Genomic DNA, 17,147 nt, shown 5'->3' on the forward strand with positions numbered 1-17,147 from the left:
CATAGTGGGAGAAGGCTGTATTTTGTCTGGCTTCCTTTTTCCACTCTTTTGTTAGAAGTCAGTTGATACACCTGCAGTGAAATGAAGGAACATCTTTGCTGGCTGGTTTCAAGAGGGAAAAATGCCATTCCCAAGACCCCCTTTCTGATAGTGGTTCTGACAATTATCCAATGCAGTTTTAACAATTGGAGTTACAATTTACTTTTTCTCCCCCACCCCACTTCCGCCCCTTCCCTCCCTGTTTATGGTGTCCTTTGTTTCACATTCCATCATTTCAAACGGTAAACTCCTTTGAATAAATAGGTGGAAATATGTAAAACCACAAACACGCATTCCACAAAGATGAGAACAAGTGGCACATGTTCAGTTACTCTTTTTTAAAACAGCAAAAGAAAGCCCCGTTGTCCAAACTGTGCGTTCAAGGGAAGCTCTCACCGATACGAGACAAACTTGAGTATTAGAGGTCATCTCTGCCAGAGGAGACACGCGCTTACAGTTAGCCAAGAGACGTTTCCCTCCCTCCCCCTCCCCCAAACACTCAACAACAGGTAGGCGCCAGAGTCATGAGCATTACAGGCCCACCGGAGAAGGCCTGGCTAAGATCCCAGCAACACACGTCCCGAGTGAAAAGGCTGGGATCATTACAGGAGTCTTGCTCGATATGCCAGCTGAGAAGCATATGAATTACACAAAGGGTGGTCCCGTGAGGTGGCGGATCCTCCTCTCCAAGGAGAACACGTGGAATTGTGGCCTGGTCTGTCCACAATCAAGAAGCTTGTTTATTTTAGCCGATATGTCCCAAGGTTTCAACAAAGTTCAACCGAGTTGGCCTTGACAGCAGATCCTGAAGAAAAAGTAGCACAGGAGTGCACGAGCGAGGCAGGAACGCCTGGGCTCCACAAGTCCATCAGTCAAAGTTGGGGATGGGTGTACGTCTGAACCACCAAGTAAGGAACGGTGTACAAAGTTCCAAGCCCTGCCTCCGGCTTCAGTACCCAGGCTCTTCAGTCGCTATGATCCCATCCCAAATCACACAAAACGCCCCATTTAATGGTCCCATTTCCCATTCACTTGACATGAACCCTAGACACTGTACACTCTAGGCTGCAATGGTCTGTGGCATCTGGGGGCCGGGAGGGGAAAGTGGTCAATAAAGGCAGAATGGCAGTTGCAAAGGTGCAATTGAAGCTCCGCCCCTTTTGTGCATGTGATGTCACATGCATGCTTGAAGGGGTGGGGCTTCAATTGTGCTGCTGTAGCTGCCTCTTTTGACAACCTCCCATGACACCTGCTACTTGTCAGGGATGCTATTCTCTGCTCAATTGTATTCCATTTCTTAACAGTCCCATTCTCAAAGTGGTTAGCACTTTGGTAAAAGAGGTCAGGGAGGAACTGAAATAAGAGGGCTCTCATTGGGTTTCAACCATATTTGGGAATCAAGCTAAGAATATGAACCAACCTTCCCTCCCTCCCTCCCAGAAGCATAAAACAAGAGTGGACCAATAGGGTTGAGCAAAAGGGTTCCACAACTGGAGTCCGAGGACAAGATTTGGCCTCTGCAGAGATACATTGGGAGAAGCCCTTCCCTCTATTCCCCACCCACCCTGTCTCTAAATGCATTGCTTGTTAGCACATGGGCGCTTTGTTGCTCACTTGGACCTAGTCCTTAAGGGCAAATACCATAAGGAGCACTCGGAGAGAGAAAGCTATATTTTAACACCAAAGAAGTACTGGAAGTGAGGATTTCCAAATGCTCTCACAATCCATGTCTTAACCCCAACAGAAATGACTTTGAATGAGAGAAAACGCTGAAAAAAATAGTACACGGGGAAGTAAATTGGAGAAAAGGGGAGGTTTGGCTTCTCCAATCGATATGAAATTTCTGTTTAATTTTTTTTTTTTAAGAAAATGAAATCACCACTTGATCAACCTATTTTATCCTCAAGAGCCAAAGTATTAAGGTGGTGAATTCTGGACTTTGCAGTTTCAGATTTAATGGTGCATGTTTATATTTATCACCCAGGAAAAAAAAAGGGGGGGGATCTCCTCTGCATAAAATAAACTAGACAGACTCAGTAGAGGTACCTATGATATGTGTGCTACTCAATGCAGTGACAGGCCGTTTTTGTTTCTTTCTCTTTCCCGCCCCCCCAAAAGCAAATCATTCGGCATGATGGCCCTCTTGATAAAACTGTTTTGAATTAGTCCTAAATACCATCGTTTTTCTTTTGCTTCACTCTCATGCCTTATGTCTTGGTTCTCCAGTTCCTCAAACAATCAATTACGTATAAAATGTCAATTTCAGCCCCAAAGCTCAAGCTCTGAACTCTGGATTAAGATCGTGTGATAAGAGATAGTTGGCTCCAATGGATGACGGAGCTCCCTCCACAAAAGATCGGAGTTCGGCAGTAACAAGAAGCCATTCCTGGGAACGTGGCAACAAAGATCAGTCATTGGTGATACCCTTGGCCCGTAGTTCCTCTTGCACCCGAGCAAGATATGTAGGATCTGGGTAACCAAACCTGGCAGAAACAAAGACAAAGATTTATGAGTTTACCCTTCTTGACCTAAACTCTTGACAGTTTAAGTTACCCCCAAAGTGGTTTAACTTGGGATTCTCTGAAAGCTTCAGGAAAAATTAAGTGGACAACTTTCCTTTATTAAAATATTTAACAAGCTTCTGCTGGCTCCCCTCCCCTCAAAGTGGCAAAGGCTTCAGGATCTGTTCTAGATTGTGAACCCATTAACCCAAGGCACAAAAGAGCTGACTGGCGTGAAACAAGTGCCTATGCCAGCGCAATTTTCCTTGAAATTATGATTGTGTGTATGCTGGTTGTTTCCTCTTCTAGATGATGTTATCCTACACTAGGTAAGTCTGTCCTAGAACATTTTCTAGATCAGTGTTTTCCAACACTGAGACATGTGGGTTGCAATTCCTAGAATTCTTAACAACAGCTGTGCTCTGTATCCTGCTGCATATAGGTTTCTAACCAAATACTGAAGTGGAAAATTGTTCCCCAAGAAGGATACCCACAGTCAGATACTTCTGCAGGTTGCTAAAGAAAAAGCATCAATCATGTAGCTCGTCTAAGCAAAAATAAGAAATCTAGGCTCAGTTCATGAAAAAGTTCACAATGCAATGTTGACTAATCAAAACTTTCTTCAGCCCCAGGCACCTAATATATATTGAAAATACTCCAATGCAAAGCAAACAATTAAAAAAAATAAAACAAAAACAGAACAACGTAACAATGTTGGGTTAGGAGAGGTTCTCATTTCCTTTCAATCACTAAGGTCAGTTCATAATTTCTCTTAGCCTAACCTATCTCAGAAGACTGCTGCAAAGATAAATAAACAGGCAACAAGTGTATATGCCACAACAATCAACTTGAAGTGCGGATGAAGGTACATAAATATGCAGGTCAAGTTAAAAAAATTCCTCACTGTAGCATTTCAAGAGGCGACATTGGAGCTGTATATCTGAAAAGCTCCTGGTGGGGACAAAAAAATTATTTAGAGTCAGCGTAAATGTCTATACCATGAAGTTCTCGGTGATATCTAATGATATGAGTAAATTGTTTTCAATTTGTAAACTACTGAGATCAAATAGTATTCTTGGTTTGTATTGACTCTGAACTTTGTACCATGGTACCTTTTAATGCTATTGTTTGGGTTCTCATGGGAGCTTATTGAGTTCCAAGTGGCCTTAAATATCCCCGTGGCATCCCCCTTGGTCCAAACCCTCTTCCTTTATTTTATTCCCTCTGCTTCACAATGACAGCATCCCAGTGTGTCTCAACTTTTGCAACACTGAGATGTGCGGGTATCAATCCCTAGAATTCCTAGCGGTCAGTTGGCAAGCCCTTACAGCTGGGGTCCCCCGGTGCAGTTGGTTTTGTGATGAATGTCGTTCCAGGTGATGACATTGGCTCGCCCTGTGGTCATGGAGGTCCCAATAGTGAAGGTGAGCCTTTGATCAAAGGCCTTGCGGAAGAGCGCCAGAACTTTGTTGCCTTCGGGGCAGTCAGGTAAGTAAGCCACACGGGTGGTGCCTGGGTAGCGGACGCCAGGATTGGGATGTTCCACCTGCAAGAGAAAGATGAATTCTGAGAGGGGAAAACTACAAACGAGATGGAGGAGTCGACCTATAGGTTGGGAAGTCAGAGACGGTGCAAGTGAACTCTCCTAGACCAGGAGTGTCAAACTCACAGTGTTATGTTGTTGTCATGTGATGTATCTCAACTTCCCCCCCTTCGCTAGTGCATGACACATCTGGCTTGCAGGCTGCAAGTTTGACACCACTGTCCTAAACTAACCCTGAGTCAGCCTGCAACCAATTGTTATAGTTGTACATGGCTGGATATAGTCTTTGTTTGTACTGCCATTTCCCCACACACTACTACCCTAAAAATACTTTGGACTACAGCTACAGATGTACTCTAAAAGTCAACACGGTCATCTAATTGGAAAAGGTTGGTTTAGGAGCAACTGAGTCAACAAATAGGGCAGTAGCAGGAACAGAAACAGCAACACAAATGTTGTTTACTTTAGCTTTAGTTAAGAGAGTGAAGTAGGGAACAGTCTTGCCTCTTTTCAGAGAAAAAATGGAATCCAATACAACTATGTTTAAGTAATTTATAAAAGTGGCTAACTTTAATGAATATACAGGTTCCCCCCCCCCCCTCAATGGATCAGTCCTACCTAACGTGGCAGGGCAGAAATTTTAGACTACAAATCCTAATGTCCCCAAATACTTGACAAAGAGGATATACGGTTTAGCAAATGCTAAGTTTGGATAAGACAGCTAAACTATCAAACTAGCTCTTTTGTTTTTAGTCGTATATGGAACAACTCTTCTGATCTTAATCTGAAAGAAATGGAAATATGAATCTTCCATTCTAATAACAATGTGAAATTTATATGTTAAAAGCTGTGGATAGATGGCAGATTGGTGGAATCTGTTGCTTTCACTCAATTTTAAAGGTCCACCAGCCATAGAATCTAGTGGGGGGGGGGGGAGTTGAGGAACTTGTTCAGAGAACCAGTCCTTCTTCATCTCTGATCCTATAGGCCTTATTCATTTCAACCATATAATTTAGCCTGCAGGAGGAAAAAAAAATCAAAACAAGTTTTAATGTTGCTTTTCTTAAGCAATTGGCAATCCAAAATCTTCCCCATTTAGATCAAAACTTCCCAGAGATTTTATTATAGGTGATCATTCTTCCATAAGCTACAGATACAATACTGTGCCATATTTAGGCTGTTCAAAGATAAGTGGCTGGAATTGCAACTGAATATTTCTATTCCCTGGGGAAATGGCCATGCAGGACTTCTTGGCTTTCCAGCTAATTTTCCCTCCCCCTTCGCATTCTATATTATCAAACTCAAAAATCTACAGCTTCCACCAATCTAAAAAAGGCAAACAATTAAAATACCAATGAGACCATAAGATCAGGGCTTCTCCCTAAATTTTCCCCCAGGGCATTCCCATCTGCTGATTTCATTCAAAAGGTATCATCCTGATAGATTATCTCCTTTGGTCTGCCTCTTGATCACTTTGTCAAAAGAGTGGAAAAATAATTCTGATTCAAGAACAATAGGCCTAAGCACTCTGGATCATCTTCCAAGAACAACTCAAATTCAAAGAATATTTTAAAAACTTTTTTTTTACAAGGGGAAGGAACATTTGGGTAACCTTGGCCAACCTGAAAAAACTGCAACTTGGGTATTGGTGACTGCTCTAGACTGGGGAGTTGAAAAACATCCAGGAGATTGCAAGCTGTATCTAAACTGCTAACAAGAAAGTAGAGGCATGCCCCCCCTAGACTTCAAAAACTGGGTCCCACTTGTGGGGCATTTGTCATTTTCTCCTTAGCTGTTTTCATCTGTTTTCACCAAGTTGAATTTCAGAAGGTTCATGTGACCTGCACTTACTTACTAAGAGTAAGGTGGAGAACTTATTCTGAGTAATTTACCCAATCAAGGAAAAACAAAAAGCGGAGTGAATGGAATTGTGCCCTGGATTATCACTTTCATAGTTTCACCCAAGGCAATAACTAAATTTGGTCATGTTTCAACTGATGCCCCTGCCTATTCCTGAATATTACTTTTTTGTGGCAGCATATATCCTAAATATAGATACTACCACCCCTATTTTAAAACTAAAATATTGACTCTATATAAAGATGTCCTTATTCTCTAGCAGAATCCCATGACGTTTAACAGCAAGATTATGGGATTTTTAAAAAATAAATAAATACAGGAATATTATGGTTTTAAGCGGAGGTGTTTCTTTTGCAAGTGGATTGTTTGAATCTAGGCCATTCGCATGGGTTTTTTAAACTGTAGAGAAAGAAGTGCAGATTTCAGGGATCCTTGCGACTGATTTTGCAGGCTCAAGTAGCTTCAGGCTTGAATTGCAAGCTGCCTCACTACCTAACCAATCCTTCTGCAAACCCAGGAGTTTTGAAGAACAGTTGGCAATATGGAATGTAGGCCATTGAGCATCTTGAGTTCCTGGCAGATTTATTTCTTACCTGGATGTCACACCTTTTCTTCCCAGAGCTGAAGGTGGCAAGCCTGCTATGCTTTTCCCCTTCTACCACCCGGCCATTTTGTTCTCACAACTACCTGCTTTGTGAAGAGGATATAACTGTCCCAGAATCACCTAGGGAGCGCTCAGCCTGAGCTTTTTTCGGCCCTAATCTGACACAGACATCACGATGCCCTGCCAGCTTTCATAAAAAGCTTTCACGCATCTTTTTTTATTTGCACACAGGAGTCACACACATACACACACACACACCAACCATAAATTTCCTGCCTCTGGTTTTCAATTTGTCTCCTTTTACTTATGGAAGACTCTAAAAGTATCAAGCAAACATCAGTTAACAAAATGGCACCTGATAGGTAACTGCTTTCTCCATTTACTGTCTGCTGATCCCACTGACCTTCAAGAAGGGCACAAACCATTCACATAGAAACATAGAAGACTGACGGCAGAAAAAGACCTCATGGTCCATCTAGTCTGCCCTTATACTATTTCCTGTATTTTATCTTAGGATGGATATATGTTTATCCCAGGCATGTTTAAATTCAGTTACTGTGGATTTACCAACCACGTCTGCTGGAAGTTTGTTCCAAGGATCTACTACTCTTTCAGTAAAATAATATTTTCTCATGTTGCTTTTGATCTTTCCCCCAACTAACTTCAGATTGTGTCCCCTTGTTCTTGTGTTCACTTTCCTATTAAAAACACTTCCCTCCTGAATCTTATTTAACCCTTTGACATATTTAAATGTTTTGATCATGTCCCCCCTTTTCCTTCTGTCCTCCAGACTATACAGATTGAGTTCATTAAGTCTTTCCTGATACGTTTTATGCTTAAGACCTTCCACCATTCTTGTAGCCCGCCTTTGGACCCGTTCAATTTTGTCAATATCTTTTTGTAGGTGAGGTCTCCAGAACTGAACACAGTATTCCAAATGTGGTCTCACCAGCGCTCTTTATAAGGGGATCACAATCTCCCTCTTCCTGCTTGTTATACCTCTAGCTATGCAGCCAAGCATCCTACTTGCTTTCTCTACCGCCTGACTGCACTGTTCACCCATTTTGAGACTGTCAGAAATCACTACCCCTAAATCCTTCTCTTCTGAAGTTTTTGCTAACACAGAACTGCCAAACAAGGGAATATTCTCCCCCACAACTTATACTTCCTTCACCCTTGGATATGCACCATTTTTCTAGAGAGGTCCAAAAAAAAAAAAAATCAGCAAAGCTAGGATGAAAAAGTTCTACGTAAGATTATATCAATTAAACATCAATATTAAAAATTGCCACCTGTTTGGTTAACCCATGGCAGGTTAAATATTGCCATTTTTAAAGGAACCAGATTGGGCATATGACACATGCCAGGAAACTACAACCCTGGACCAGCCAGTTTAATGGTTAAAAGCACCAGGCTCCAAATTGGGAGATGGTGAGTTCTAGTCTCATCTTAGCCATGAAGGTCAGCTGGATGACCTTGGGCCAGTCATTCTCTCTGTCAGCCGACATCACCTCACAAAGCTGCTGTGGCTGGAAAAAACGGGAGGAAGATGCGTTGGATATGTTCACCACCTTATTTGTAAAAATAATAAAGGCAGGATATAAATAAATGATTAGAAATAAAACTAAGATTTTTCTGCCAATTATCATTTGACTGATTCTCACAAAGGGACCAGTAAATGAAGAATCCTTCATGGATTCATTTAAGTGACTTCCCTGAGGTCTGGCAGTGACTTTTTTTGGCTATTATTATTTTTTTTTAAAAAACAGAACTAAACCATCTTAGATCTGATTAATTCTGAGAGGGGAAATCCGAAGGGAATCCCGCCTTTATATGCTAAACTAGGAAATTGGACAAAAAAAAAATGGCAGAAAAAAAGCACTTATTTATTTATTTAGTCAGTCAACAAGTGCATGGAAACATATAAGCTGGCTTGAGAATTTTGGGAGTTGAAACCCACAAGTCTTAAAGTTGCCAAGTTTGGGGACCCTTGCTGTATGTTGTTGCAAAAAAGCAACACCCAGTCATGAATCCCCTCTATTTTATTTTAATCTGTTACATCATTTCCCACAATGAATGCCTACAGATTTAGGAAGTCATGAAAGGATGGCTTAAAGACCTACTCTTGAATCCTACCATGTTTTAATGCGATCTTATCCAACCTGCTGCCTTCTCAGTGTGTTGAGATTACAGTACAATTCCTAAAATCCTCAACCCGCATGGTCAATTGACTACCTCTTTACAAGTCTACTCAGAACAAAATGCCATTGTATTTAATCTGCTTCCTCTCAGTAGGATGGCAAGAAGTTAGGGCAATAATGAAGCCTATGGTTGAAAGGAACCTTGAAGGCTTCCAGTCCAACTCTCTACCTGGGGCAAAAATCCTCAGATCAAACCACTTAAATGGTTTTCCAACCTGTGTTTGAAAATCTCCAAAAATGGAGCACTGCTCACTCTGGGAGCCAGGCTGTTCAATGGCTTAACATTTGATAGTAACTAATAGTCACAGTCAGGAAATTCCACCTTACTTTAAGTTTGGTTCTCTCTATATATAACGTCCACCCACTGGTTTCTTATCTTATCCTCAGATGCTTTGGAAAATAAATCCATACTCTCTGATCTGTGACATCCCTTCATGTTTTGGAAGATTGTTATCACATTTCTCTTTATCCTTCTCTTCTGTAAGCTAAACATACCAAGTTTCTTTAACCATTCTGTAGCCTTCAACCCACTCACCATCTCTGTCTTTCTGTGCACTTTACATTATCTTGTATTAGACTTACCAAAACTGGATACAGCATTCCAGATACGATCTGTTCAGTGCAGTACACAGGAAAACTATCACTTCCTGTTATCTCAACATTTAATTTCTGCTGTTGTGGTCCAAGATTGTACTGACCCTTTTGGTAGCTGCAGCACACTGGTGGTTCATGCTTGGTTTGTGATGCCGAAAGATACTCAGAACCTTCACACAAGCACCACTGCCAAGCCAAGAACTATCCATCTCAGTGGTTCCCAAACCTTTTCAGTCCACAGCCCCGTTGGTGCTGCAAACTCACCCTCACTACCCCCACCCAGCCTCAGGTGGGCATGGCTGGTGGTCAGGTGACCGGGTGGGCATGGCCAACTTTTAAAATGTGGTGAAATTCACTTAACAACGCTTTGCTTAGCAACCAAAATGTTAGGCTCAATTGTGGTCATTTGTTCTTTCTTTCTTTCTTCCCTCCCCTCCTTCCTTCCTACCATCTTTCTTTCTCTTTCTTTCTGTCTGTCTGTCTTCCTTCCTTCCTCCCTACCTACCATCTTTCTTTCTTTCTGTCTGTCTTCCTTCCTTCCTAAGAACACTGCACTGCACTGCCCCACCCAACCTTTCATCCCCCAAACTGTGTCCCACTGCAAGATGGGCATCTTACTGGAGTTTAACAACTCTGTGTCTATCGGCTGGTCTCTTTAGGGGGGAAAAGATTGCAAAATACAGAAGCAATTTACTTCTTGCAGCGAGAAGAGTTTCTGTATTTGGCAATCTTTTTGGTAGGTAGATAGAAAGACAGAAAGACAGAAAGATTGGAGGAAGAAAGGCAGACAGACAGAAAAAGAAAGGAGGGAGGGAAGAGAGGGAAGAAGGAAAAGAAAAAAGACAGACAGACAGAAAGAAAGAAAGTAGGAAGGAAGAAAGACAGAAAAAGAAAGGAGGGAAGGGAGGGAAGAAGGAAAGAAAAAGGAAAAAAGACAGACAAAGAAAGGAAGACAGATAGAAAAAATGAGGGAAGGGAAGAGAAAGAAGGAAAAAGAAAGAAAAAGAAAGAAAAAGAAGGAAAGTAGACAGAAAAAGAAAGGAGGGAAGAAAGAAGGAAAGAAAAGAAAAAGAAAGATGAAAGAAAGAAAAAGGACGGAAGGAAGATGGTAGGAAGACAGACAGAAAAAGAAAGGAGGGAGGGAAGGAAAAAGGAAAAGGAAAGAAAAAGAGAAAGACATATGGTAGGAAGGAAGATAGAAAAAGAAAGGAGAGAGGGAGGGGAGGGGAGGGAAGGGAAGAAGGAAAGTAGGTAACACTCATGGCCCGTCCAGCCCCTGCTCCGCCCAACCGGTCAACCCCAAACTGCGTCCCATCACAAGACGGGCATCCTACCATCGCCTTCCTCAGTCTTGTGTCCAAGGCAGCCCATTCTAAAAGAAAATATCTTGCATTTTGTTTTAGAGTGGGCTGCTCTGGACACAAGACCGATGAACATGAAAGTAGAACACCCATCTCGTGGTGGGATGCAGTTTGGGGTTGACTAGGCAGGTGGGGCAGGGCGGAGTGGGGGCTGGGCAGGCCACGAGATGGGTGTCCAACCTAACACTTGTAGCTTCAACACATTCCTTGCAAGTTCAAGAGATCTGACTGAACCCATGAGACATTTTCTTTTATAATGGGCTTCTCTGGGCACAAGACTGAGGAATGTGACCAAGCTACAAATGTCAGGTAGGATTCGTGTCTAGTAGTGCAACACATCCTGCCTGCAAGAAATGAGTCTCTGTGAAACTCTTCACACCATCGCCGCTGCCTCGTGGAGCAGGACTCTGCAAGGCTTGTGCCATTGCATGCATGAACCACATGATGACCCCAGCTGTGCCGACAGGATGAGGCTCACGGCAGTTCTGCAGTTCATGAATGCAACGGCACAAGCCTTGCAGAGTCCTGCTGCATGAGGCAGCGGCTGCAGGCCATCCGCTTGGCTGGCGCCAAGAACAGGAAGACAGGCTTACCTGGCAGGCTGATCAGACTCAGTGCTTAAGGCAGGCAAGGGGCAGGGCGAGCGAGCAGCAACAAGGCGAGGCAAGGAGTCGGCAAGGCAAGTGCACCTGTAGCACAGGGGAAGTTTATATGGGCCAGGGGTGGGTGGGTGGCCTGGAAGTGCCAAGTGGTGGGAAAAGCATGGCGGACCACCTGCTGCCCCCCTGGCTACTCTTAATGCCCCCCCCCCGCTGCCCCCCTTGCCTCTTACCACTCCCCTAAGTGTTCCCACTACCCCCTGGGGGTAGAACTACCCACTGGTCTATCTTCTATCTAGCCCTCCATTTCTTCCTATCTATGGGCAGAACCTTACATTTGTCAACACTGAATACGTTTTTATTGGATAAGGTCCAATTTTGAAGTCATGAAGGTGTGTTCACTAAAGAAGGCGGCCGACATTAAATTTGCATGCCTGACAAAACATCCTACTCCAAGGTTCAGCCCAATACCATTCCTGAATTCGTTCTTTTTCAAGCCACCCCCACCGCAGACCCAAGTAGACACTCACCATCTACTCCTATTTTTGGCGTAGGAATAAAATCACTGTACTTGAGGATACCAGCGTGATGGAAACTTGTCCTGACATAGTATGTTCTCTCCTGCAGCTTGTAAGTCATAATAAATTTCTATGTAGAGCAGGAATTTAAAGTAAACAGACCTGATACTACAGATGGCCTGCCAGCTTTCTTTGGGGGGCTTGAGAATTAGGCCTGAGAAGATGAGACTGGATTCTTCAGCCTTTTTTTGTTTACGAGAGATGGAACTGAGTAGTTAAAATGGGCTCTCCTATGCTTTGGAGAGCTTCAATGCTCTTGTTTACTCTCTTAAAAACAAACATTTCTGTCTTCCCAATATATTGTGGCCAGGCCCACTGGTGGCAGACAATCCTTGCATTGCCATATAAAACCTAGTGTCATTCTGGTGTAGGGAATACTGTTATATTCCATTTTTTGTAGAATTTTCCAGCTATTTGTGACCAGGGTCATTTTTATTTCTCTTAATTTTCTTCCTGTCTTTTGCTTACTCCAGTTTGGTGCCAACCCGTTAAGTCCATAGCTGGGGGAATAGAGAACAGCAGCTCCTATTGCCATATGCAGCCATTGACCTCACCTGAAAACCTTTCGGGAAATAAAATAACACTGCCTCAGGTTAGAGGTGCAGCCAGCTGCTTAAGAAGGAAGAGAAGAGGGTGTCATAAAGGAAAAAAAAAGAGGGTGAGTCCTAACTGTTTTTTTCCTGCCATCCCACCTATTGTTCACTTTAGTTCCAATGTTTCCTCAAATTCCCACAGTCCTTAAGAGTGAGAAAGGATGCCTGTTTCTGACTTTGGCCTAGCTCAGGGGATAGGTAATGTTAGCTCTTGTATGACATGTGGACTTCAACTCCCAGAATTCTTGAGCTAGCATGATTGGCTCAGGAATTCTGGGAGTTGAAGTCCACAAGTCATAGAAGAGCCAACATTTCCTACCCTTGGCCTAGCTAGTTCTGCATGGGAGTTGAGGATTCTGGGAAATGTAGTCTTAGCACAGCTGGAAGCTTCCAGAAGAGGGAAGATGACCCTGTAAAGACCATTTCTAAAGCAGTGTTTCCCAACCTTGGCAACTTGAAGATATTTGGACTTCAACTCCCAGAATTCCCCAGCCAGCGAATGCTGGCTGGGGAATTCTGGGAGTTGAAGTCCAAATATCTTCAAGTTGCCAAGGTTGGGAAACACTGCTTTAGAGCATGGGTCTCCAACCTCGGCAACTTTAAGGCTTGCGGACTTCAACTCCCAGAATTCTTCAGCTGAGGAATTCTGGGAGTTGAAGTCCGCAAGCCTTAAAGTTGCCAAGTTTGGAGATCCATGTTCTAAACAACAGAAAGGGGGGGAGGAAAAGAAACCAAACTTACTCCTTGTATGCCAGGTGGAAAGACGTACTGGATTATGATGGTGCCGTATTTCTCGTAACCAGGAAGCAGAAGACTTGAGTCCTTGGAGACTAGCATGCGTCCGTTCTCTGGCTGGTTCCCTACCAGCTGCCCGTAGAAACGGCCACACATTGGGCAGGCTTTCTTGACCTGCAAGGCCCGGGTGATGCAGTCCTCACAGAAGGAGTGCTTGCATTTCTCCAAAGTCTTAATGTTCTGGATCTCCCCCAAACAAATGGGGCACTGGCTGTCCTGTTCCTCCTCCCCTCCCCTTGAGCAGCTGGCCATCCCTCCACTGCCACTTACTACTCTTGGCCCAGAGGTCTGCTGCCCTCGGGATATCAAGGCAGCTCCTCGGCGGTGGAGCTCTACCGCTCCATGTTCCCGGCTCTTCTCCATCAAGGCCATGCAGCCCATCAGCTCACTCTGGCGCTGGGCCTTCTTCAATTCCTTCTCGGTTTCCTTGAGCAGTGCTTTGAGAGCCTTGCGAGCCAGGTAGAGGCCATTGCTTGGTCCATGGGCAGGCATGGTAATCTGTAGCACGTAGATCTCAGATGTCTCACCATCGATCAAGACACCGACTTTATTTTCCTCTTTCAACTTGACCAGCTTGGCAGGACTTTCCTTGGTCAGGAAGTCCCAGACGTGCTTATTTACCGTGAGCCTATTTTTAGTGGTGCCTCCACAAGCGGCCATCCTGGATAAAACAAATGATACTGAAAAGACAGAGAGAAAGAGAATCAAAGTTACTGAAGTGGTTCTAGGTAGGCAGAAGTACAGATGGGATACAGTCAAACAGAACCCCATGTTGGGTTACTTTATCTCTATTGGCTAGAAGAGTCAGGGACTCTTTCATTGTATTGGGGGGAAATATTTTTGCTTTTTTTGAGCAACGCAACCCCCATTATCAAATCCTGAAGCATTTAGAATTCAGTACATCTATCGTACATAATCAAGGGTTCATATATGCCCCTCTGTCAAACTCCTAAAACACTTGGAAGAAACCACAAATCAAAGAGACCGAAGAAAAATGATTATGAACCACCGGGAAGGTATTGACCTCCAAACTATACATTCTGAATTAAGTTGGTCTAGCTCAGGGGTAGGCATAATTGGCCAATCATGCTAGCTCAGGAATTCTGGGAGTCGAAATCCACATGTCATAGAAGAGCCAACTTTGCCTATCCCTGGTCTAGGGCTTTCATTTTTTCCCCTTCCTAGTTAAAATGGTCAAGCTCTAATCCTACCTATTTGAAGATCCTAGTTTGGCGAAGATTTATTGTGATTACATATTGTTATTAAGGTGAGTAAAATAGGATCAAAAAGAATAATCTATTTATTTTAGCTCTCTCTGAATTTCTAAGCAGACTAAACAATGCCCCATTATCAACTGCAAGAATGACTTTTTAAAAATAAACCAGCGGATTGTGTGTATGTGAGCAGAATAAGAATTACCATACCTGCTTCTCGCACTGGAAGGAAGAAAAAAATGTATTAACACAATTGCTAATTGTGTGAATGTCACCTTATCTTTGGCCCAAGCAGTAAAATTCTTGAGCACAGACCTATATTGCATGACTGGCAAACATGTGGGAGTCTGGATATTGATGGGTTTTTTTATTGGCTCGGTCGACCCAGATTGTTAGAATCCATAGTTCAACATCATCTAAAGGGCAAGTTCCCTACAAGACTGAGAAGCTAGTTGTGAACATCTGAATGGGCTTAATTGACAGATCAATATACTCTCCTGTTTCATCACCTTATATACTCCTCTGCATATATGAAGACAGAAGATAATTAACAATTGACCAGAAATCTAATTTATACCCGGTTAATCCTAGTTTACCTAGTTCAGTGGTCAATAACAAAATGCTTTCCAATATCTTGAGACAAAAATCTCTAGATATATTTTTTTAATCTGATTTCCATAATCCAAACCTGAAATTTTATTTTATTTTTGAAAGCAAAGCATGGATGCTACTGAGCTACATTATCTTACAAGATGGTGGGTTAAGCATAAAGCTTTTGCATTTTGCCTGGACTGCCAGAAATTCCTGCACTTGTAAGCAATCGGTGGAAAATCTATGAATGTTTTCAGTTTAAACCTCAGCTTACAAGACAGAAAATCAGTCCATCTCTCTTTCAAGATTAAAAAAAGAATTTTAAATGATTAAAGTGTAAACATTGCTGTACAAAAACCCCAACCATCACCTTGAAATAAGGAGCATCTTTGAGGATCACCTAAGACCAAAAGAAATCTACAGCCAGACTGTGTATTACAAAAATTTGCCCCTGAGCTAGTATTTTGCAAGAGACTTTGGGATATCTTACTAGAACACTGCAAATAATCAGAGCCCACTAGCAGCCCATGATGAGTAACAGGAAACAAAAAAAAAAGAGAAGAATTAAAAGCCTCTGGGGAGGTATAGTCTAAGAGAGGAGCCTGGGGAGATTAATAGATGAAAGCCTAATTGGGCTGAGTAAAAGAGATACAGTAGATGCAACATAATCAGGGGGCTTAGTAAAATCCCAAATGTTTGCCTTTTGAAGACAAGTTCCAAAGAGTTCAGTGAGCCTTATACAATAGTTACTAAGCTTCTATTAAGGGAGTCAGTCCTTTTTTTAAAAAAAAAAAGCTGATCCTTTACACTAAGCATTTACTTTTCAAGCATGTGTTAGTTTCTTTATTTATTAAATTTATATGCTGACCATCTCACTATCTAAAGCAATTTTACCGATTCTTATCTACAAATGACTTAAACAGCTGAAGTACCAAATAGCACAATGTGTTCCCTTTTTTTGGAACATAGGTAATGCTGGAAATCACCTCCACTATACATAAGCAGCATTCAGCTCTGAGATTTCCTATTGGTTCCCCATCCAAATGCTAAGCAACCCTGACCCTCTGAACTTGCCAGCTCTTGCCTAAACAAATTCATGAAAATTCACCCTATTGATGGCACTGAGTTTTCATGGCTGGGCATTAGTTCTGCATGTTTTGCCAAAACAGCTATTGCTATAAAATGCAGATGGGAAAGCATTCTGTCCTGCTCCTATATTTCCCTAGAGACACCCAGCCGGAGAAATAAAATACAGCACTAACCTGAGCTTATCAGCTTCAACATGCCTTTTTTTGTTGTTGCTCCCAACAAGACACCAAGCTACACCCTAACCCGGCAGCTATACATGCAAGGGCTTTATTATAATCTTGGGAAACTACCTTAAAAAGATTGCAGGGATAATGTCAAAGGTTACAATTTACAGCAGACGTCTCTTTTGCATGCTGACACTAATTTACCTGAAGTTATTACAGCAAGGGGAAGTTAAATTTGCTTTAATTACTAGTTACATAGGCTCTTCCTCCCTTTCCTTGGGTTTGCTGTACCTTGGGATTTCTGAGAACAATTTCCCTTCCAACAGTGACTTAAGAGAATAATTTTATGGTCACTTTAAACCCACACTAATTGACACACATTAAAACGGAATTTGCCTGCATACAGATCTCCAATGGCCATCTTTTGAGTTATTGAAAGCTCCTCCTAGAAATGTTCATTAAAAAAAAAAAAGCAAACAGGGCAGACTTTTTTAAAAACCCAAAAGGAAATTTATTTTTGCTCCCCAAAATACTCTGGTCCTTACCAAATTTGGGGATTTAAACACCCCGCCCATCCCAATCCTTGTCCACACTGGGTATGGAAAAGAATCGCCTTGTCAGGGCCAGCAATGCGGGGAGGGGGAAGTTATTTAGGATCTGTGGAAATGCCAGCTGTCCCCTGTAACAGGGGTCTTTATAGGGCAGGGCCCCCCAACCTTGGCAGCGTTAAGCCCGAAGGATTTCAACCCCCATAATTCTGGGAGTTGAAACCCAGGGGCCTCCAACCTTGGTTAAGCCCGAAGGACTTCAACCCCCATAAT

The 17,147-nt window shown here is 42.6% G+C and overlaps 1 protein-coding gene across 5 annotated transcripts in view; it reads right to left on the minus strand.

Moving 5' to 3' along the window:
• Window positions 1-358: 358 nt before the first annotated feature.
• Window positions 359-17,147, minus strand: part of DTX3 (deltex E3 ubiquitin ligase 3) — a 30,392-nt gene continuing 13,603 nt past the window's right edge. For all 5 annotated transcript variants that reach the window (XM_070740918.1, XM_070740915.1, XM_070740917.1 and 2 more), the window contains 3 exons: window positions 13,215-13,948; window positions 3,869-4,086; window positions 359-2,522 (listed from right to left, as the gene is read on the minus strand). In XM_070740918.1, coding sequence (XP_070597019.1) covers window positions 2,447-2,522; window positions 3,869-4,086; window positions 13,215-13,948 — 1,028 coding nt within the window. In that variant the 3' untranslated portion in view covers window positions 359-2,446. The remainder of the gene's footprint in view (window positions 2,523-3,868; window positions 4,087-13,214; window positions 13,949-17,147) is intronic.

This window comes from Erythrolamprus reginae, chromosome 2 (genome assembly GCF_031021105.1).
Source record: "Erythrolamprus reginae isolate rEryReg1 chromosome 2, rEryReg1.hap1, whole genome shotgun sequence".
In the NCBI taxonomy this organism is placed as follows: domain Eukaryota; kingdom Metazoa; phylum Chordata; class Lepidosauria; order Squamata; family Dipsadidae; genus Erythrolamprus; species Erythrolamprus reginae.